Below are 23,774 nucleotides of genomic sequence, written 5' to 3' on the forward strand. Positions count from 1 at the left end.
AAAGGCCCATTATAGAAAACTTTAAGGGAAAAAAACTGAAAAAGAAAGTATTAACGTCAATAAAATTCAAAGAAGTACAAGCTCGTAGAAAACTTTCTTATTTAAATGAGTTAAAATGCATAGCGTCGAGCCATCGCCCACATCTGCTGGTTACCTTCATAGGTAATAACCTTAACATATACTACTAACCTTGCAATAACGGTTCCATTGCAAGGTTGTAAATCATTTTTTGTTTTCTTTAAGGGTCATCTTTGCTAATCCATGACTTTATTTCAGGTGCAACTTTCTCATTTTTGCCGGTTAATCCTGAGCTAGGGTTTTATTAAACAATAAAAATATGACAACGTGGGGAGATGAAAGTAGGGCTGTAGGTCTTATATGTTCAATTTGGGGCAGTATTTGACACCAAAATTGTCATTAAAGTGGCGTACCACTTATTTAAGGTTTGTATAAATGCATTTGGGCACACAAAATAAAAATATTATTTTGTTTCTAGAGTGTATTTGTATTCAACGTAATACATAAGCAACAAATAAACACTTACATACATATTTACGAATAATAATTTTGCCACGCCGGCGGATAATCTGTGACCCGGTCAATGACGTGACATCACCTTTTATACACGTTTCCCCATGAAATTACGTCATGGATGAGTTATTGTGACTGATTGTCTCATTACCTCCAAACATTTCCACCTCCTCCATGCTCTTTTGGAAATCTTGGACAATTGAGGAAATGGGAAATTACAAACGGAGAACTTGGATGAGCCCCAAACCCTTTTTGCGTGCAGCTGACGTAAACGTCTTGTGCCAGATTGTTTGTGAGGCGCAACATTGACTTACACTGATGTACAGTACTTGTACAATGCAGCATATGGGCAGAAGATGTACTAAAACATCTATTAACAAAAGAACATTTAGGATATTTTAATTTATATAATAGATTAGTCCGTTTGTAAAGGATTTCTCAAACTTTTACAGTTGAGGTATGTCAGAAAAGTGCATTGTAAAGGGTTTTTTAAAAGCCAACTTTTCGTTCACGTTGGAACTAATCACCCAGAGGTCTGTCAAAGACACTTTCCCAGTTTTCTCTGCCACACCTCATGCACTCCTGGAAGTAGTCTTCCGGGATCTTCCTCAGTTGCCTTGTCCCATGTCTTCAAAACGGGTCCCCTAGAAGACCCTTTTGAGCTTGGGAAAGACGGGGCAAAAAAATTATACCAAACCAAGTCGTGTTGCTGAGTAGGGAGATTACTCCAGGCAACAATGTTTTTGTTTTTCTCAGCTAAGATGCTCAGGGCATTGTGATCAGGCCCGCATTTGTTATGGTAACTATTCTCGCGCACTAAATCAAGCAAATGCTACAGGATCACTTTGCAGACATACCTGTTTGAACGTCGGGTCCTCAATGAAGGGGGAAAACTTAGTTTGGCGTGAAATCAGAACAGTACTGGAACATTTCTGACACATCTTGTACAAGAGAAATTATGTTATTCATAAAACAAAGGATGGATTTTATTTATTATGTAATGTTCACCTTTCTTGATTTTCTATGAGCTATAATTTCTCAAAGTTGTAAAAAAACACATTTCACTCTGTGTATAGTGAATCTATGATATTTACTTTTTTTATACAACTACTGAAATAATTAGTTTTACGCAATGTATTAAAACGCTTCCTTTCTATCTTCAATGTGTTTGTCAGGTGGCTGACAGAAAGAACCTCTTGTGACAATTTTGGGCACAATGGCACCTCATGCTGTGGTTCAGGCCATCATCGATCTCTCTGCTGGAGCTATAGGTAACCTGACTCACTTTTGCCTACTCCTAAAATTATGAAAACAAATCACAGTAGAGTACAATATCCTTTACTGCACTGTGTGTTCTTTGTGCCTCGACTGTAGACTTTCAGTTTTAAAGAATGTGGTCACTTACAGGTGAATGTGAGCAAATATTGATACCTGTTCATAGTGCGCCAAAATATCTGTAGGCATCTGTCTGGAGTTTTTTTTTTTTGATCACTTGCCACTGCTGTGCTTTTGCACTACTCACATTTCCTGTGTTTTAATTCTTTGGTTTGTCAAGTCTTGTCTGTGCAAACAGTTGAGAGAGCACTCAAAACACATTGTTGAATGCATAACAATCGATTGTTCATTTGCCTAGTGGCAAAACAGCTCGCTACTGGCCACTCTTCCATGGATTAAGACAATTTTTGGGGGAGAGATGCCAGGACATTATCAGGACAAAAGATCCTCCTCAAGGCCCTTTTAGCTTCAACAAACAAGAACATTTGCAGAATAGCGTGACCTGGTGGACTAACAATGTAGACAGACATCCTCTGTTGTTGAAAATTAGCATGTTTGGAGGGTGGGGCCCTGTCTCATTCAAGAGACAGTAACTCTTTTTCTAAATTTCTGCCATGAAGATTATTTTCCCACATTTAGTGTAGAAAGAAATTGGTGGCGACCCCAGGAGGAAATAGTCCATGAAGGCAGAAAATCCACATTTTTTATTTCCCACATAAAAAGAAGATAAAGTGCCTCATATAGTGTTTGTTGACCATCTTTGTTTATCTCCTGCTAGGAGGGGCAGCGTGTGTCTTCAGTGGACAACCTTTGGACACAGCCAAGGTCAAGATGCAGACATTTCCCACACTCTACAGAGGTTTCATCCACTGCATCACGTCTACATACAAACAAGTTGGTATCCGCGGTCTCTACCAGGGAACCTCGCCGGCCCTGATGGCCAACATCGCTGAGAATTCCGTGCTCTTCATGAGTTACGGCTTCTGTCAGCAGGTCATCCGCTTCACGGTGGGACTGCACAGTGATGCTGTGCTAAGGTAAGAGAATACCAACAATAAATGCCTCTGTCTATCGGTGTAAGAAGGGGTAAAATCTGTCTCTGTTTGTGTGTTCCTCCTCTGCTTGTTAGCGACATGCAAAAAGCGTGTGCCGGATCAGTGGCGTCCATCTTCTCTTCGCTGGTTCTTTGCCCAACGGAGCTTGTCAAGTGCCGTCTGCAAGCCATGTATGAAATGGAGGCGTCGGGAAAGATTGCAAGGAGTCAGAAGTAAGTGGTTTCAACAAGTCACTTCTATTCACCGAGCACTATACTAAAGTAGATTATGGAATAGGATGGGTTTTAGACAGAAAGCTTTTCCCAAGTAATTAAATTTTATGCAATGGCATCACGGTGTGGTTAGCATATCCGCATCACTGTTCTGAGGTTATTAGTTTGAATTGTCAGTAGGTGTGAATGTGAGTTTGAATAGTTGTCATACAGACACAAACGAATAAAAGTTGCACAATTACTGTAAGTGAAACAATGGACTTCAGTAATATTGGTTATTGTCTGTCTACATGTGTTGCTGCACCGTTTATGTGCAAGCATCAGCGCCGCATAGATACTATTCATTAACTTGTCCTTACCGTCTTCTATTTTGCGTTAACATTAAGCTAGGAGAATTAAAAACAAAGTTATGTAATTGTTTTGTTATGCACCAGTGGTTTTCAAACCTTTGCACCATGTACCACCTCAAAAATGACTTAGCTCTCCAAGTACCACCAGACTTATAATCAGGGTAAAAACTGTGCTTAAATATTGATTCATTCACGATGTATGGCACACACAATTTAAATAAAATGGTTCCTAAATAATTGTTTAAAAAGAAACAGTTCGGGTGGCACGGTGGCCGACTCGTTAGCACGATGGCCGCACAGTGCAGAGGTCATGGGATTGATCTGGCCTTCCTGTATGGAGCTTCCCCGTGCCTGCGAAGGTTTCTCCAAAGACATGCATGATAGGTTGATTGAAAACTCTAAAATGTCTCTAGGTATGAGTGTGAGCGCAGATGGTTGTCTGTCTCTGTGTGCCCTGCAATTGGCTAGCAACCAGTTCATGGTGTAATCCCCCCCCCCCTACTGCCCAAACACAGCTGGGATAGGCTCCAGCACCCCCGCGACCCTTGTGAAGAGAAGCGGCTTAGAAAATGAATGGACAGAAGAAACATTTCTTAGTGGTTAAATGCAAATATATTGAACTCAAAAGTTAAATAGAACTGAGTCTGACTTGGCCAGTGATTCGTTCACCACTAGAGGGCGCCCACGTTCTACACTTAGAGAATCACTGATTTACTTAGCTTTTTTTTTTAGTCTGACAGTACACTGCAACTTGGAGATCGCATTAAACGGCTCTTTTTTGAATAATTGTTCTAATTTACAAACTGCTGCTTGCTGGGAAGTGAAGTGAGGTGAGATGAGTTGACCTAAGTTCACAAACAGCGCTCAATCACAAATTTTTATTGTGAAGTCAAAGCAAAAATAAAAATTTGCCGAGCGATGGCTTGTATCTCAAAAAGTCTTAAGGTGACTGACGGGTATTTCACAACAGCACTGTATTTTTTGTTAGAAAATGCAGGAAAACGTCAGTTTTTGTTTTCAGGTTTCACTTTGTGTAAACAGGTTACATTTCAGTTCAGTGGTCCAAACAAGAACAACATCTGAAAAAAGACCACTACTCTTGTGAGAAAGGAGGTTTTCTGATCCATACCTCTGTGTCGTCTCTCTGCAGCTCGGTGTGGTCTGTGGTGAAATCCATCATGAAGAACGAAGGTCCACAGGGCTTCTTCCAGGGCCTGACCACGACCATCGCTAGAGAGGTCCCAGGCTACTTCTGCTTCTTTGGTGCCTATGAGCTCTGCCGCAGTGCCTTTGCAGACTACATGAAGTGTGAAAAAGACGACATAGGTGAGCGCGCCGCCGCTGCAGCGGCACTCTGGGAGGTCATCATGAAAGCAATCATCATCACATGCGTCATACTCGGCATCTTACTGTTGCGTAGGCGTTGCTCCAATCGTATTCAGCGGAGGTTTCGGAGGGGCGTGCTTGTGGCTGGTGGTCTATCCCATGGATTGTGTCAAGTCTCGAATCCAAGTCATGTCCATGACGGGCAAACAGGGTGGATTTTTCAAAACCTTTATGACCATCACACGCACCGAAGGTAGTAAATCTTTAGCATTTCATCAAGTCTTAACGAGTATAAACCATCTTGGTTCCTTCTGTTTTATTTCTTATTCATAGGTATGAGAGCACTCTACTCCGGTCTCACTCCCACCATGGTGCGCACCTTTCCTGCTAATGGAGCACTTTTCCTGGGTTATGAGGTCAGCCGCAAGGTCATGATGAAACAGTTTGATTGCTGAGTTGCACATTTTAAAACACATTATGAAGGAGCAGTGGTCAGGACCTGTAAGGACTTCAAGACCTCACCCAAACTCATGTGAGGAATCATTTTTTTGCTTTTTCTTGCTCAAGTTCATCTCCGTTTCTTTTGAACTCACACACTGTGTTTGCATTTTGGAAATCACAATGTCAATGTAATTTTAGAGCTAACTATTGTTTGTATTGTTCCCTTTACTGCCAATATTTCGGAGACATCTATTCTATTTTATGTGGTCTTGACCACACTACATTCTCGCCTACCTCAGTGTCGTGAAATGCACAAAAATATACAATATTTGAAGCCTTAAATGAAGAAGAAAAAAAACACTCCTTTTTAATTCATGTTTGTTTATGAGGCCGAAAACAGACCAAACGTGTACTCTGGTCTAATGATGACTCTTGGGAGTTTTGTCTAACTTTTAGCATTCGTAAATACAATTATGGAGTCATGCGTTTTTAGAACTTAAGTTATTTATTTCCTAGATTTTCCAATTTTATGCTTTTTGACTGAGTAGTTCCAAACTAACTGACTGGTGTCTTGGATTTCAATAACATGGTGTGTTCTGCCAAACCAAATTAATCTAACTAATGTTATAACTCCGTATATTTTTCCAAGATCACTAATGTGCCATTTGCACTCCATGTACAGGCTTGTTCAATGTTTTGTAATACACAAGCAATCTCAGTCATATTCCTGTTAATAGACATGTTTTTATTAAGAAAATACCAACAATTGAACGCTAAACATATTGGTATATTGATTACCTTGATATTGTTGTTCTAATATCTACATTAAACCTTTCACTGAAGCATCTTATTTTCCTGTTTCATTTTGGCATCTGTAACAGATTTTTACTGTGAAGCAGAATCCATATTGCTGTTATGGTTAATATTATAATGCTTTGCATATAGCGTGTATTTAACATTCTTAAAATGAATGTGAGGCATTGTATGTCATACTTTTACATTTCTAATTTACTAGTTCTTACATGATTCGCAATAAGTGAGAGATAATCACCTTTCTTTAAGGATCATAGTACTACATTTAAAGTTCAACCTGAAATTTCTGCCAAAAGTGACAAATGTTTTGTTAGTAGCGTGTGTACAGCAAGGCACTTAATGTGGAAAGCACAATGAATGAACTTGACATGTTTTAAAAAGCATGTGATGCAGCTGCTTGCCAACAGGGGCCGCTTGGCACCTCAGACTTTTCCACAATGCGGCTGCAAAGCAAAAGACAAATTACGCAATATATTGGGACTACAAAGGTTCAGGTGGAAAAAGCAAATCATGTCAGCTGACAGTGTTACGTTCCAACCTGTCTGTGACGGGATTTAGATGACGGTTTTGCTAGTGCAGGTTCCGCATAGGCAGCCGAAGAGGCCGTTAATCATCTGGATGGCACACAGAACCGCTTGCAGGCAGCTACAGGCCAGCAGGGTGCTGAACAATCCAGTGTTGAACTGCACAATGTTCTCGGGCTCCGTGCATTTCAACCACCCTGTGTTATCAGTCAGGTAACTTGGGTCTCTGGGCACAAAGAGTTTTATTAGCACGACTGCCTCAGTTCTGACATTCTGGATGGATCAAATCCATTCATTTTCAGTTTATTTTACAATGATTTCAATGTGTCATTCAAAAAAAAAACGGGGTGATCAGCAATCATAGGATTACAAGACACTGAAAGAAACGAAATAAACTCATCACAGTAACTACAGTATGAGGAGGAGGGGGAAAAAAGGTGAAACAAAGCGCCATGCTAACCTTTTTAATCAAGATAATTTGATTTCCATAAAATCTCATCAATCCACAAGTATTGATTTAATTTGGATGAAATAACACCTTGATTTATTTCTACACTAGAGACCAGCCTTATCAAATATTTTTTCTTATTTTCATCATTGGTCCTTTAGGTCAACATTGTATGATTCAGAAATCTTGTGCCTATGTAACCAGTCTTTTGGGACACCTTTTGTGGAAATAGTGGGGGAGAAAAAAAAGTGTAGTCACACAATTCCTGTTGCACCATCCCTCTAAAAAATCTTTTGTTCCTCTTGATTTAGTTTTTTTTTGCCTGTCCTACGAACTTATCTGATGGAGACAAGCTAAAGCTAAAAGAGAGATAAAATGTCATGTGTGGCACTCATACCATAAAGTTCATCAGCGGGTTACCTGTCTTTGAAGGGCGTGGTCCATATCAAGATGACTTTACAAAGGGGGCCGTTCTTCAAACCGAGTGCGGCCACACTCAAACTGTACAGGGCGCCGGCTACACCCACTGCGGCAAATGCAATTGATAAGAACATCTGAGGAAGTGAAAAGATGATTTAAAATGTTTAGGAACATCTTTTGGTCCTCATTTAGACGTTGCTGCAACTAATGATTGCTTGATGGGATAACATTAGTTTTTGTTTAGTCCTCACATGCTCTGAAAGTCACAAGTGCAAAGTTTGCCTGACTACTGCAAAAGTTTTGGAACAGTCAATTAACCAAAAGATTAATAATACACAAGAGATCAACGTTTTAGCTTTGATTTCCAGTTATTTCGTTTAGATCTGATCAACAAGTATTATTCAGATCAAACTGCCAGTTTTGTTTATTAGTAAAAGTATTGGAACTTGAGAGCGATTCAACTGAGTGAGAGTTAATATTTTGTTGAAAAGCTTTTGCGTGCAAAAACTACATTGAGCATGTGACCCAGTGACTTCACCAGAGATTTCGGCAGTGATGCTGTTTGTTCAGCAGGGTTACTCCATTCTGGTTCCTCTTTAGCTGGTTGCATACATGCTCTACAGGGTTTAAATCTGGAGATTGACATATTTGGTTACTGTCATCACGGGTTTCATCAGTGATGACTAAAACCGCAAGCCACATTTGAGTTTGTATGTTTAGGATCATAAGCATATAACAGTATTCCTTTCTCCCACCTTTCGTGCTTCCTTGACTTCGGTAAAAGTTAATCTATGCTCACTCGTCCGTAAAGCATTTTCCCTGAATTTTCCTATTCTTCCAGGTAATGAGTGGTTTTTCCATCATCTCCTCTATGTGTTAGGCCATGAAGTCTGTAAACAGTTGATTGTGAAACCTTTACTCCACCCCTCTGGAAGTTGATGTTACCCAGTTGTTTTGGGGGCTTTACAACTCTCATGATCAACCTGTTTAGTGTCTCTTCCTTTGTCCACCAATAATTTGTTTCTTCTTCAAGAGTATTCCAAATGATAGTACTGTGAACATTTTTTGTGTAATTGCTCTGATTGATTTTTAATCAGCTCAGCATCAGGAAGTTTGTAGTTCACAGGCATAGAGTAGACATTGAGCTCTACCTGTATTTATTGTTTATTGATTTCTTTATACCTGGCAGGATTGACTCACTCACCCCACAGCGATTTCCACAGCATCCTTGTTTTCCAGTCAGGTTGATGTAAAGTGCTGGTAGCAACACCTATAACAGATTGATATTAAACTTCATTACATCAACTCGATTATGCACTAATGGAAATGTGACAGATCCTATCTGGAAGCTGATTCAAATTACATTGCGTTTATCCTGACAACATCTGATACAGCAGCCCAATGTAATGAGTTTCAACAAATACAGAAGCTGTATCAAAAATTCCGACATTAAAATGACATTGAGGCTCAGTTATGAGAGATACATTATTCCGTGAGGAAATTTGAATATCCATCTGCTGATGCTCAGTTAGGGATACATATACATATGAATAGACTGCATTATTTAAACCATCTTCTGGCAGGAGCAATCAAAATTCAACATTACTATCTTCTGTAAATTTTAATCAAATGTATGTGTTCAATTTTTTGAGCGCCTAATATAATTTGTGCATATTTCAGCATGTTGGGTAACATTTTTCTAAAGGTTCAAAAAAACAAAGGAATGTGCAACAACTTGCAGTCACACCCTTCAGGAAGATGTTTGTAGACAACTTACCATTACTCCCCCGCCAATGAGTCCTCCCATATATTTCACCTCCTCAGTAATATGTCCATCTTTGGCGTACTTGATGTCCCCATCAGGAAAGAACAACACAATGTTACAAATGATGGATATGAGTGCTAATGGGTACAAAGTCACAGCAATACAACGCGAACATGATCCAGTGCACATGTTGGCTGAATAAAATTGCTGCAGTTGGAAGAAAAAAGAAAAAAAAAATGAATTCCTGCTCAGGACGTTTAGGCTGCTCCTTTCCTCCTTCCCCAATTGAGGACACTGACCCTAGGAGGGTGAAAGCATGTGTACTTGTACGTTCCTTGTGAGTGATGTTAGGGTGTGGGAGGTGGAATGACAAGCAGATATCATGGACAAACAAAATCTGGGATAGGCGGCAGAAGCAAATGTGACTCATTCCAAACGAGACAATCCCCGTTTTGTTGAGTGCACATGCACATTTCAATAGGTAAACCATTTACATGGCCTGTAAAAGACATCAAGAGGTTAAGAGGTAGTTCAGGTGCATTAACCACACGTCATTGAAGAATCTCAGTGAGAAGCATAAGACTTCAATTTCATCAATGTGCTATATTGCGACTGCAGATTCACAGCGCGTTTTGGACTTTGAACACTCTGAAGTTTTGCGGGAAGAATGTCATTGACATCGACTGCAAGTAAAACATTTATTAACAACCGCTGTGGTTAAATATGACTTACACAGGCTACACTTTTATGTTGATAGTGCTTGTCTGAGCATATGCGGAGCACTGGAAATTTCTAGTATATGGGTAGGAATGACTGAGAAGAAAATATACCAAAACATGTTTTGCTTCCTGGTAACCCACAATCAGGGGAACTACGTTTCTTTGTTCAAAACAAAGCACAGTAAGTTCGCAGTCATGAGTTCACCACATGTAAAGCTTTCATACTGTATATGTAAAAAGTACTGGAACACATTAAAAATGTGGTCAAATCACACCTTTGGTCATGTAAAGTTCATTCACTTTGAGGTTACAGTAATTGTTGCGATTCACACTGCTATTGTTGTTAAGAAAAATGGAGATAGCAGAAATGCAAGATTTGGCTCACAATCTGATATGTAGTAAACCTGAGAAAGGTCAATATTGTTCTTTGTGCATGAGCCTCATTTTGTTTGGCTTTGGACTTGAAGAACACTGGCTATTTTTATTGTAGGAAAAAAATGGGTACACCAACACCACAGGTGTGCTACTCAAAACCCTTGAGTCCAGTTTTGGCACGCTGCATCACTTTGTGTGCCAATAAAGTAAATAAGGTTTGTTTCCTTCATGTTTCTGTCTCAGATGTTTGTTTTAGTTTTTTTTTTTTCATTTTGGCAGAAAAATAAGTCACCTGTCCATAACCCTTCAACAGGGAGGCATCCACAGGCACCTTAACCAGATGCCGAGCCACTTCATTTGGCTCTTCTCAATGTGGAGAATCAGCAGAAAAGCTGTACCAAAATTGCTATTTGCACAGACTTTTAACATTGAACATATTTTGCATTAGTATAGCTCTTGTAATTGAAAGCAAGTTTTCTACTAACCCCTTAACATACATTGAGTAGGTAATCATATTGGCAGTTAGATGAAATGATCCTCCTGACAACAAATTATTTGCTTTCGGTTCAATGAAAGATTAATGTTAAGTAGATCAGGATCTTATCATGAATGACTGTTCTATACTGTGTCTTCATTCAATGAGAATAGTGAGTTAATGTGTGCACTACCATTTGGTTTAGGTGGTTAGTCCATAGGTTAAAAATTAACTCAATATTGCCGCAGATTTTCCACTGTTTTATTCAGGCAATAAAGAGGCAGGTCACCCTCTGTTTAATAAATGAATTGGATTAGAGGAAATGTTGCAATGGTGTCAGAAAATGGAATTCTCTTTTACTTAAAATTCCAAAACATTATACAACTAGGTAATCAAATTCTTCCTCCTTGAGATTCTTGTCTCACAAAAGACCATACATGCCATTGTTCCTTCATGATTATGATGATATTGCATACCATTCGTGTACCATTAAACAGAATAGGCTTTTTCGCCGGGCTCTCACTTCTGTAATTAGATTATGCACATCGTCCTGTTTCCAGTCCCTGTTATCACCAGACTGCCGTCCTAGCTGTTGTTGACAAGGACAAGAGCATTCATTTAGCTGTGCTATTTTATATGGGGATCCAGACTTGTGTCATGTAAATGTCATTATTAGCATCTGGAATTGTGGCATAACCACCAATGCCACAGAATAATTTATTGTATGTAGGAAAACGGGAGTAGCGTCATTTTCGTTACCGCTCAATTCTACCATTTGGGGCAGTGGTGCGGCTTTCAAAACGTTTTGGCGCACAGTTTCCTCGTCCATGACTCAAATGACAATTTGTGCCGGGGAAATGTTGTAGTTGAATTATAATGTATCATCTTAGAACTATTTTAATAGCACCCAAGTCACTAGCAAGGTGGTTTCCAATTGTGCATGTCACCGACTACATCATCCGCAAAGGGAGATCTTACAGTTTACTTGCCTCTGTCATGCGTCCAGTAAGTCCATTTCTGTTTTATTTCTATTTCATTAAAGACTAATGGACCCGTTTGACGCTCTCCGTCTCCAATTACTTATTCTGAGGGAGAGCAAGAAGGGGTAGTCAAAAGATGCATGGTCATTGCAAGAAATACGGTAAGTTTGCATTTAAAATCCTTTCAATTAATGACAGCAATCGCCCTCCGCTGCCTGAGGAAGTAGCAGTTTTTGTGAAAGTGAATGAAGACTGGGAGTGAGGGGGCTGTTTCTTCAATCAATAATTGCAATCTCTGCTATCCCTGGTCTCAGTGATGGTGAAGAAATCTTAAGTTGTTGACAGCGATGAAATCATTGCAAAGGAAATCTTTATTACTGACTTTCAAGAAACAGGAGCGTGCTGGGATGTGGGACAAGTTAGCGGTGACTTTGGCATCAACTGTTATGATTACAGTGAATGGTGGCTATCACATGAGAATGTTTCAACTGTCTGTGGGTGATGTGGACGGAAAGAGAACATTCTGAGCCATGGTTGGTTACAACAGAGGGTGTTTTTGTTTATGGAAGGTCAAGAAGGCGCTGAAGGGAAGAATATTGGGAGGCAATTTGTTCTGAGAATGACTATTGATGGTCATTTACAGAATTGTCCCTCCAATTAATTGTTATGGAGTTGTTGGAGTTTAGTCACCGAGGAAATGGAAAAGTATTTAGTAAATGAACTTTAAAAGCCAAACTTACTCCAATGCATGCTCGTTTTTCTGTACTCAAGAAGAAAAGGGTCAAATAAAGACTCAACAACTGATTAGAGTTCCTATATTTAGTTTCTTCGATCTCTGGAGTTCAGGAAATAGTACAAAGACAGATATCACGGCGGCTTTTTCTTAATTTCACGAGAAACTGTACTCGGGCGAGCACAGTCTAAAAATGGCGCGCATCTTTCAGCCCAGCTTCAGATTTTATAGGAGTTTTTTTTATATGTCAAGGGGAATGTAAGTTGAATCGGTCGTTCTCGTTCCCTCTCATGGCGCGGGTCCACTTCCAAAGGAAGGTCCTCTGCAGGTTAGTCATCGTCTGGATGGTTGATACCCGTCTGGTTCCCAAGACTGGCACGCCAAGGCTGGCCTTCTCCGGCGGGCAGTCTCTCTGTCTCTCATGCTGGCATTTACCTGTAATCTTGTCGGTGTGCATTTGTGCGTGTGTATGTGCAGGTGTATGTGTATGTGCTCCGATCTCAAATTGTTATGTCTTTTGGAATGTGTTTTTGCGATAGCGTCCCTGCGACACCTCCAGTGCCCAATTTGATATGTTTGCATCTTCTACGGCCCATGTGGAGAATGTGCTTTGTCGTATTTGTCCATGAAGTGCTGTGAATGTGAGTGCAGGTCATGGAAATGCTATGTGTGCAAGTTTGTCTCACTACTGAAAATTTCAAGAAAGTTCACACATTTAAACTCAGTACTATACATTTAGCAAATGAGAATAATATAATAAATCAGTAAAACTACAATCCCAGTCATTCTTGTGACCTGTGCTTCTAGTGTCATTTGATAAATGCTTCTTGTTTCATCAATGTTTAACATATTAAGTAAATATGAACCTGCTAAATTAAATAATTGACATTCTGTCCCATAAGTGTTTAAAATAATGCCATTGATCGTAATACAATCCTTCAGAGTGTATATTGTTTCCAACAAAATGAATTTCAAAAGTCATGGAAATTTGTGGCATGCAAAGTAAACAAAACCATCTGCATGTACCATTCCTTCAACCTAGTAGGTATAACAAAGCCCCCAAATCCCACCCCATGCCCCCTCCTGTTTTTTGGTGCAAGTATGATTAACCCATTTAATTTCTGCCTTTGCAACATGTCTACCACATACGAGACATGTTTTTAGGCACACTGTGTAGTCTACAATGGTGTTTTTTTTAACACCAAAGTACTACTTCTGCTTCACAGTTTATTCCTTTCTCAAATAACCATTGTCATAGTTTTTGTCAACAAACTCATAACAATGCTTTTTTTTAATTGTATACAAATGTGTAAAATGTATTTTACTGGAAATACTCGGAAACTTTAAACATGCCTCAACTTTTTTATTTTATTTTAATCCTCTAAATGGTTTTAGGAGACTAAAACTAGATTTAAACTATACTACTGTAATGTTTTGGGTTATAATAATGACAAACTCTGCTTTTCTACTCCGACGTACGTGCGCCAACTTTTATTGCTTATAACATAACATCCGTATTCCCTTCGTGTGTGTGCTTATGTGACTAAGTAGTGGGTGTACAACATGCCAAAATACTACAATTACCATATTAAGACAAATTGCATGTTAGAACCAAAACAATACATTATCGGCAAACTAGGAAAAAAAAAAAAAAGAACACCATTTTGCATCTCAATACCATACCTTTACAAAACTCAACTGTATTTTATGGCGTCACCATTGAGCAAGTGATTATAACATTGAGAAATATAGTATAGCAAGAGAAGGCATCTTAGAGTAAGATGCATTTTTTCCCATGCAGGAGGCAGTACATTTTGGAGAACCGCCTGAAGATCACTGCAGTCAGGCCAGCCTCCACTCGCAAAGACGAAGTCAAGCCAAAATTTGACAGTCGCACCCGAAGGTTGAGAATTCTTCCGCATTTTATTTTGAAATGCCACATCAGATTTTGATGAAAGTACTGTGGTTGGATATTTGGGGTGGCCTAGTGTGGCCCAGCACCGGTCTGGTTGTGGGATAACAAAAACTAAATTTTTTAGGGTTTTTCGAAATCGGGTGTATTGGTGAATAGTTGAGCTTTCTTCTGCTTTTTATTTTGAAATGCCACATCAGATTTCATTCAAAGTACTTTGGTTGGATACCTGGGGTGGTCTAGTGTTCCCCAGCGCCCATCTGGTTGCGGGATAATGAAAACTTAATTTTTAATCATTTTTCAAATTCAGGTTTATTGGTCAAAAGTTGAGATTTCTTCTGTGTTTTATTTTGAAATACCACATCACAATTTGATAAAAGTACCTTGGTTGGATAGCTGGGGTGGCCTTGTGTGCCCCAGCACCAGTCTTGTTGTAGGATAACGAAAACTTTATTTTTTTAATGATTTTTCGAAATCGGGAGTCACGGTCAAATTTTGAGATTTTGTTTGCCTTTTATTCTGAAATACCAGATCAGATTTCATTTAAAGTACTTTGTTTGGATACTTTGGTTGACCTAGTGTTCCCCAGCACCGGGCTGGTTGTGGGATAACAAAAACAGATTTTCTAATGATTTTCCAAAATCCGGTCTAAGGGTCAAATTTGTATATTTCTTTGGCGTTTTATTTTGAAATGCCACATCAGATTTTAATGAAAGTACTTTGGTTGGCCCCCCGCGAGCTGTCACCTTACCGTGGTGGAGGGGTTTGCCTGTCCCAATGATCCTAGGAGCTAAGTTGTCGGGGGCTTTTGCCCCTGGTAGGGTCACCCATGGCAAACAGGTCCTCTGTGAGGGTCCAGACAAAGCACGGCTCACCAAACCCCCTTATGATGCTCAAAATTATTGGACCACGGTTTCCCTTGCCCGGACGCGGGTCACCGGGGCCCCCCTCTGGAGCCAGGCCTGGAGATGGGGCTCGTCGGCGAGCGCCTGGTGGCCGGGCCTGCACCCATGGGGCTCGGCCGGGCACAGCCCGAAAAGGCAACGTAGGTCCCCCTTCCCATGGGCTCACCACTTATGGGAGGGGCCAAAGGGGTGGGGTGCAATGTGAGTCGGGCAGCGGCAAGAGGCAGGGACTTTGGCGCTCTGGTCCCCGGCTACAGAAACTAGCTCTTGGGACATGGAATGTCACCTCTCTGGCGGGGAAGGAGCCTGAGCTGGTGTGCGAGGCAGAGAAATTCCGACTAGATATAGTCGGGCTCACCTCCACACACAGCTTAGGCTCTGGTACCAGTCCTCTTGAGAGGGGTTGGACACTCTTCCACTCTGGAGTTGCCCAAGGTGAGAGACGCCGAGCAGGTGTGGGCATACTTATTGCCCCCCGGCTTGGCGCCTGTACGCTGGGGTTCACCCCAGTGGACGAGAGGGTAGCCTCCCTCCGCCTTAAGGTGGGGGGACGGGTGCTGACTGTTGTTTGTGCTTATGCACCAAACAGCAGTTCAGAGTACCCACCCTTTTTGGAGTCTTTGGAGGGTGTGCTGGAGAGCGTTCCCCCTGGAGACTCACTCGTTCTGCTGGGGGACTTCAATGCTCACGTGGGTAATGACAGTGAGACCTGGAAGGGCGTGATTGGGAGGAATGGCCCCCCCAATTTGAACCCGAGCGGTGTTCTGTTACTAGACTTCTGTGCTCGTCATGGATTGTCGATAACGGACACCATGTTCAAACATAAGGGTGTTCATATGTGCACTTGGCACCAGGACACCCTTGGCCGCAGTTCGATGATCGACTTTGTAGTCGTGTCATCGGATTTGCGGCCGCATGTTTTGGACACTCGGGTGAAGAGAGGGGCGGAGCTGTCAACTGATCACCACCTGGTGGTGAGTTGGCTCCGATGGAGGGGGAAGATGCCGGTCCGACCCGGCAGACCCAAACGTATTGTGAGGGTCCGCTGGGAACACTTGGCAGAATTCCCTGTCAGAAAGAGTTTCAACTCCCACCTCCGGCAGAAGTTTGCCCACGTACCGGGGGAGCCGGGGGACATTGAGACTGAGTGAACCATGTTTCGTGCCTCCATTGTTGAGGCAGCCGATCGAAGCTGTGGACGTAAGGTGGTCGGTGCCTGTCGTGGCGGCAACCCCCGAACCCGCTGGTGGACACCGGCGGTAAGGGATGCTGTCAGGCTGAAGAAGGAGTCCTATCGGGCCTTTCTGGCCTGTGGGACTCCGGAGGCAGCTGACAGGTACCGACTGGCCAAGCGGAATGCGGCTTCGGTGGTTGCCGAAGCAAAAACTCGGGCGTGGGAGGAGTTCGGTGAGGACATGGAAAACGACTTCCAGACGGCTTCGAAGAAATTCTGGTCCACCATCCGTCGTCTCAGGAGAGGGAAGCAATGCACCACCAACACTATTTATAGTGGAGATGGGGTGCTGCTGACCTCGACTCGGGACGTTGTGAGTCGGTGGGGAGAATACTTCGAAGACCTCCTCAATTCTACCGACACGCCTTCCTTTGAGGAAGCCGAGCCTGAAGACTCCGTGTTGGACTCACCTATCTCGGGGGCTGAAGTAACCGAGGTGGTTAACAAGCTCCTCGGTGGCAAGGCCCCGGGGGTGGATGAGATCCGCCCGGAGTTCCTTAGGGCTCTGGATGTTGTGGGGCTGTCATGGTTGACACGCCTCTACAGCATTGCGTGGACATCGGGGACAGTGCCTCTGGATTGGCAGACCAGGGTGGTGGCCCCCCTTTTTAAGAAGGGGGGGTGTGTTCCAATTATAGAGGAATCACACTCCTCAGCCTCCCTGGTAAGGTCTACTCAGGGGTACTGGAGAGGAGGGTCCGTCGGGTGGTTGAATCTCAGATCCAAGAGGAGCAGTGCGGTTTTCGTCCTGGCCATGGAACAGTGGACCAGCTCTACACTCTCTACAGGGTCCTTGAGGGTGCATGGGAGTTCGCCCAACCAGTCTACATGTGTTTTGTGGACTTGGAGAAGGCGTTCGACCGTGTCCCACGGGGAGTTCTATGGAGCGTGCTTCGGGAGTACGGGCTACCGAGCCCCTTGATACGGGCAGTTGGGTCCCTGTACCACCGATGTCAGAGTTTGGTCCGCATTGCCGGCAGTAAGTCGGATTCGTTTCCAGTGAGGGTTGGACTCCGCCAAGGCTGCCCTTTGTCACCGATTCTGTTCATAATTTTTATGGACAGAATTTCTAGGCGCAGTCGGGGCGATGAGGGGATCCGGTTTGGTGACCTCAGTATTTCAGCTCTGCTTTTTGCAGATGATGTGGTACTGTTGGCTTCGTCAAGCCGTGATCTCCAACTGTCATTGGAGCGGTTCGCAGTCGAGTGTGAAGCGGTTGGGATGAAGATCAACGCCTCTAAATCTGAGACCATGTTCCTCAGTCGGAAAAGGGTGGAGTACCCTCTCCAGGTCGGTGAGGAGATCCTACTCCAAGTGGAGGAGTTTAAGTATCTTGGGGTCTTGTTTACAAGTGAGGGGAGGATGGAGCGAGAGATCGACAGGCGGATCGGTGCAGCCTCCGCTGTGATGCGGACGCTGTATCGGTCTGTCGTGGTGAAGAGGGAGCTGAGCCAGAAGACAAAGCTCTCGATTTACCGGTCGATCTTCGTTCCTACCCTCTCCTATGGTCTATGGTCACGAGCTGTGGGTCGCGACCGAAAGAACAAGATCTCGGATACAAGCGGCCGAAATGAGTTTCCTCCGCAGGGTGTCTGGGCTCTCCCTTAGAGATAGGGTGAGAAGCTCGGCCATCCGGGAGGGACTCAGTGTCGAGCCGCTGCTCCTCCACGTAGAGAGGAGCCAGATAAGGTGGCTCGGGCATCTGTTTAGGATGCCTCCTGGATGCCTCCCTGGCGAGGTGTTCCAGGCATGTCCCACCGGCAGGAAACCCAGAGGACGACCCAGGACACGCTGGAGAGACTATGTCTCCCGGCTGGCCTGGGAACGCCTGGGCATCCCTCCGGCAGAGCTGGAAGATGTGGCTGGGGAGCAGGAAGTCTGGGCTTCCCTGCTGAAGCTGCTGCCCCCGCGACCCGACCCGGGATAAGCGGCGGATAATGGATGGATGGATGGATACTTTGGTTGGATACTTGGGGTGATCTAGTGTTGCCTAGCACTGGTCTGGTTGCGTGATAACGAAAACTTAATTTTTAATTATTTTTTTAAATCAGTTGTAATGTCAGCCATTGATGCACAGTCAACAATTTCTTTTCCTACCTCAATTCAGAACATTTCTTGGTGCAATTCTGAGACAGTTTGCATTCCACCTGGGTGAACAGAGAAGTTTAATAACATTATTTTAAATCCAAACTACTGACGCGCATATGAGTTTCTGAGCTTTTATTTTGAAGGTGGCCAACAGCAAGCGCTTTCGGCGCATTACCGTAATGCACCGTGATGCGCAGTATTAAAAATAACACTGGCGGCTGGCTTGACTTCGTCTTTGCGAGTGGAGGCTGGCCTGATTGCAGTTGAAGATCTGACGTGACGTGCAGCACATGCAACATGTCTTGGACTTCCTAGTCACCCATTAAATGCCGGAGAAATGTTGTGTAGAGCTTATCGTCAACTTGCACGATGAGGCTTACTGTCAACACATTTGTCCGCTTGATGGGGGCTTGCTCAACTGTCAAGTATGCGAAAATTGTTTCATACTTGCAGGAGGAGGGGCGTTTAAATGCAGCCGGTGCTTCACATTACTTTTACGAGCGTGCAGCTCCATTCGTTTTTATTTTCAGTACCATGTTTGACGTTAGGACTGTGGATTCTTTTGGACACTGTTTTTGTGAAGACAGAATATTCATAGATGGCGGACAAAGATGTGCTCAGTATTGATCTAAAATCCGATTTACACATCATGTGATGCTGGTCAAATATTAAGAGTTCAACTATAAACACTGCAGAAACACACTTTGGCATGTGTTCAGCACTACACTATTAAAACAACAGATTTAATTTGCTATTCATATGTTGCACAGTGGTACAATCTTTAACAGGGTTATCACTACGTTGATTGCTTATGGTGTCAAACTTCAGGCCCAAAAGCCAGATTTGTGTCTCTGTGTCATTTTATGTGGCTGCAAAAAGTTGCCACACATTTTACTCAACGTTTGTTTTCAATTCCCGTATTTTTGCAGTCATAAGGCGCACTTAAAAGTCCCAAATCTTCCCCTAAACTAACACAGCGCCTTGTAAGGCGACTGCGCTCATTATATGGACAAAGTATCACTCGCGACCATCAACCCTTTTACTCATTGGGCTGTTCGGAGTGCATGTTAGCACACCCTGCTGGACAAAGTGTGAGTCATCTATGTTTCAAAGTGACCATGACTATACATTATGTGACTAAGCTGGACAAAAAGCAGCTGTCCACAATGTTGTAGTCTGTCTTATCATTTATGTTATTGCAAGCAAGAAACGTCCCAAGTTTAGACAACAGACAAAAAGCCCAAAGCATAACAGCAAATCTCTCAAAACAGCCATGTGATTTGGCTGAGTCTGAGTGGCTCCCAGAAGGCATTGCTCTAATGGCTCCCAAGAAGCCATTGCTATATCATTTTGTGTTATTTTTATTTCTTTTTGATATATTGATGGCATGAGAGATACATGTTTTGTGTTAATCTTATTTCTTTGTTTCATTGTTAGCTTGTATGCTGAGTATTTTTTTTTTTTGAAACCGTGACTCTAAGGAGTGTGGTGACCAGTGAAGTCCCTCCCCTGACGTAGTCTTGTAGACTATTGCCATGATACCTAGTATTGGTTAGAGTCATTGTTAATGATAGTGATTGTCAATGGTATCATAGCAACTGTCTTTGAAATGTGGCGATTGCTTATGGTATTGAGGCAAAGTGAATTGCCATGTGCTGAGTCAGCGTGAGCAGCCGAGCTATTGCTATGCTAAAAGCAGCTGAGCAAGCGCCGGCGCGCGCCTCAACAGGTTTTGCGCCCTTTGAGGCAGCGCGTCCTATGACTGCGACTGCGAAACGGTACATCCAATAGTTCTTTAAATCGTGCAGTACAACATAATGCACCAAATTTTTGGCATACGGCACCCCAACCAAGTACACATGTTTGTGGCTTCACCAGTTTCACCAGTTATAACCGGCACCCCGGGTAACTATGATGTGGCCGGTGATGAAAACAATTTTGACATCGCTGATATTCCAGTAAAGTGGGTCCTTGGTTTAGGCCACTTATGGGGTTGCAAGGTTAAGCACAATGTGCAAGGAACTAGTTTGTTGTAAAGCGGCGTGGGAATACATTATCATTGGACACAAGAAGACATGCTCAGTTACTGCTGTACTTACTGTTTTTCATTTCACTGAGATATATTTATGTCCTACAAGTGTTTCAAATACAAATATTTGCTGTAATTACGACCACTGTCGAAGCATAGTTTAGTGGTAGACTAAAGCACATACAACTCGTATATGTATTTATTAAAAAAGACAGGTAGGTGAGAAAGAACCAAAGATTTTTTTTTTTAGGATTTTAAGTCAATCAGTAGCCCTGTCTCCCACTAGAATAGATCCGCTTCTGTACTGAGCAGCTGTAGAATCACATCTCCACATACAAAACTAAACTAAACTGACCTGGACATGGAGCAGAAAGTGGAACAATCACAATTGGTGGAAAACAACAAAGTATGAAGACATTTCTTTTGTTGCCTTGCCGCCCAGTGCAGAAAGTGCAATGCAGGCATATTAACATGGGCCATGTCAATTGTTACTTTCAGTGCTGCATATTAAACAGGCAGCTAAATAACAGACATGGGGTTGTTTTGTTTTAGAATGTTAAACCTTGCCCCAAATCCCAAAAAGTTAAGTATTTGTCCCCATTAGCCATTTGCGTTGTGCCTATAGCTCAATTCCTGCAGCTGCTGAAGATTCTATGGAGACGGAATGCAGAGGACGTGAATTCAGCATCCATCCTACTGCAACTCTACGCCTCGTCTGGACGTGTTCTGTTCGCCATGACCCACAACTTCCCACTTTTGTGAGTATTTAATTAGCATGTGATGCATATTGACAATATATTCAAGCCATGTGATACATTCAACTGGTAGACGACTTTAAAATATTGGAAACAGTGCTGCATCAGTGACAACAAATGAACACATCTGCGACAGTGTCAATCAAAGCTATGTTAAGCAATGTTGTCTTTGTAAATGCAGAATTGTTGATACAACTCTGTTTTTTTCCATTATGATTGTGGCAGCTTCTTAAGTTTTATGCGTAGCCTGCAAAACGAGGTTACACCTTGTCACAGGTTTGTTCATGTTCCAAAGACTGCTGCTTTGATTGAACATCATTTTGGGTTTTGCATACCTTTTACTACAGTGTCTGGGCTGAGAGGCTTTTTGTTACTGTCCAGACAACAATGATTCTTTTTCTCATCCTGTATTATCATGGAGACACTGATGCCTGCACTTGTGAGTCTGTCTACAGGATTCAACAAGAAAAGAAAGGCATTGCAAACCTACCACGACAGTCAACACTCCAACATCTTGACAAATTATGACAACCGTGTTCGTGGGTCTTAAAAGCCAAGTAATTGTTCCCTTAAAGCAGTGATTCTCAATTTGGTATGCTGACTCCCTCTAGCGGTAAGCATGAGACTGAATTAAAGTGCAGTGTTAATGTTCCAGCTGCATGATGTTGCAGTGGCTTAAACATCTTAGGAATTAAAATTCTGCCTAATTTTTGATTAACTATATTTAATGTTGGTAAATATCGTGCTATTGGAGAATTTCTTTGAGGTGGTACTTTACTTGGTGTAACAAGTTTGAGACCCACTAAGCAAACAAAAGGCTAGCTCAATCTTGTGGTCGTAGTTACTTATTGCCATCTAACCAGACATTTTTTTAACAATGACATCACATCCTGTCTAATAGTCCGAGTGGGATCTTGTGCACCTGCAATGCTGTCTTCCAGTTTGGCATCAATAATTGCAAGCAAGATAATGGCATGAAATGTTACATTTTGGAGCCTTCTAAGACATTGGTGTGTTAAATGACCAAGGAAAGTTAATGTGCAATGTAAATTGAAGATTGGCTTAGTGGCTTGGCTCTTTCCAGGTTCTCCAGGAAGGAACTAACTAAAGTAATGGCCACATGGGTCAGCTGTCCTTTATGTCTGTTTGGCTGTCCTATACGACCTCCCTTGGCCTCTTCTTTCTTTCACTGCAGGTATGCAAATAAAACATTTTTTTGGCACTCATCAGCAGTGGCTACTGTTGGAGTTGAGTCTTTCTGGAGTTCAGGAAATAGTACAAAGACAGATATCTGGGCGGCTTTTTCTTAATCTCACGAGAAACTGCACTCGGGCGAGCACAGTCGAAAAATGCGCGCCATCTTTCAGCCCAGCTCCAGTTTTTATATGAGTTTTTTATGTCAAGGATAATGTAGGTTGAATCGGTCGTCCTCGCTCCCTCCCACGGCACGGGTCCACGTCCAAGGGAAGGTCCTCCCCAGGTTAGTCATCGTCTGGATAGTTGATTCCCGTCTGGTCCCCAAGACTGGCACGCCAAGGCTGGCCTTCTCCGGCGGGCAGTCTCTCCGTCTCTCTCCCCGCTGGCATTCCTCTGTAATCTTGTCGGTGTGCATCTGTATGCAGGTATACGTGTATGTGCGTGTGAATGTGCAGGTGTATGTGTCTGTGTACGTACATGTGTATGTGCGTGTGCTCCGTTCTCCAATTGTTATGTCCCGTATGTGTTTAAAATAATGCCAGTAATCGTAATAAAATCCTTCACTACCACTAATTATGTGAATTTAACCTTGGTTTTGTTGGACACAGGAAAGTCTCTTGCAACAGCTAGCTTGCTCATTTTGGCCTGCTTCCGCTGCATCTTGCTGGCTCAGGCCTTCTGCTATGGCAACAACACTAATTGCGCAGAAAAGAAGATTGGGTATAAACAGAGGGCAGAGAAAACCAGAACAAGTTCGGACACTTTAATGAATAATTTTGTATGTGTGTCCGTTACAGATTTCCATTATGAGCGGTTATTTATGATGACCATTAAAACAATGATTTACAGTGAACAAAATGTTGAAGTATTTCTTATTCTTAATAGGAAGATAATTCCAATAAGCTTTGATTTTGCAAAATGTTAGAAAAAAAAATGTGACACTGTACTTTCTAAAATCTGAGGATGATCCAGCCATCCATTTTTTAAAGGGTTGGTTCTGATGAGTGCCGCGGGTAATGAAAGCCACACCCAGCTGACTTTAAATGAGAGGCTGAGAACACATTGAACTGGTCACCATTCACACGTTTGGACAATTTTCAGTGAAAAACATTCATCTTTTTGAAAAGTGGAAGATTAGAACCCAGATCCTCATACATGCTAATCACTAGGTGACTGTACACAGGATGCTGATACAAATTGTTTATTTACAAT

At 42.4% G+C, this 23,774-nt stretch overlaps 2 protein-coding genes and 1 pseudogene across 3 annotated transcripts; 2 read left to right on the top strand and 1 right to left on the bottom strand.

Moving 5' to 3' along the window:
* The first annotated feature begins 1,747 nt into the window (after positions 1 to 1,747).
* Positions 1,748 to 6,040, top strand: slc25a15b (solute carrier family 25 member 15b). The gene is made up of 6 exons (XM_088280044.1): positions 1,748 to 1,802; positions 2,585 to 2,843; positions 2,936 to 3,073; positions 4,574 to 4,749; positions 4,844 to 5,002; positions 5,083 to 6,040. Exons 1-6 carry the CDS (start codon positions 1,748 to 1,750, stop codon positions 5,202 to 5,204), a joined length of 909 nt encoding a protein of 302 aa, XP_088136170.1. The 3' UTR covers positions 5,205 to 6,040.
* Positions 5,915 to 9,512, bottom strand: tm4sf21a (transmembrane 4 L six family member 21a). The gene is made up of 5 exons (XM_088280045.1): positions 9,173 to 9,512; positions 8,600 to 8,665; positions 7,396 to 7,529; positions 6,542 to 6,753; positions 5,915 to 6,446 (listed from the first exon to the last, which is right to left on the bottom strand). Exons 1-4 carry the CDS (start codon positions 9,347 to 9,349, stop codon positions 6,558 to 6,560), a joined length of 573 nt encoding a protein of 190 aa, XP_088136171.1. The 5' UTR covers positions 9,350 to 9,512; the 3' UTR covers positions 5,915 to 6,446; positions 6,542 to 6,557.
* A 2,259-nt stretch (positions 9,513 to 11,771) lies between these two features.
* On the top strand, positions 11,772 to 23,372 carry LOC148319751 (mannose-P-dolichol utilization defect 1 protein-like; annotated as a pseudogene). The gene is made up of 6 exons (XR_015839640.1): positions 11,772 to 11,870; positions 21,236 to 21,368; positions 21,713 to 21,887; positions 22,450 to 22,559; positions 23,163 to 23,282; positions 23,360 to 23,372. The product of XR_015839640.1 is annotated as a mannose-P-dolichol utilization defect 1 protein-like (transcript).
* The last annotated feature ends 402 nt before the right edge of the window (positions 23,373 to 23,774 follow it).

Source organism: Idiotropiscis lumnitzeri, chromosome 17 (assembly GCF_059441095.1).
Source record: "Idiotropiscis lumnitzeri isolate Australia: NSW breed Sydney's pygmy pipehorse chromosome 17, RoL_Ilum_1.0, whole genome shotgun sequence".
Classification (NCBI taxonomy): domain Eukaryota; kingdom Metazoa; phylum Chordata; class Actinopteri; order Syngnathiformes; family Syngnathidae; genus Idiotropiscis; species Idiotropiscis lumnitzeri.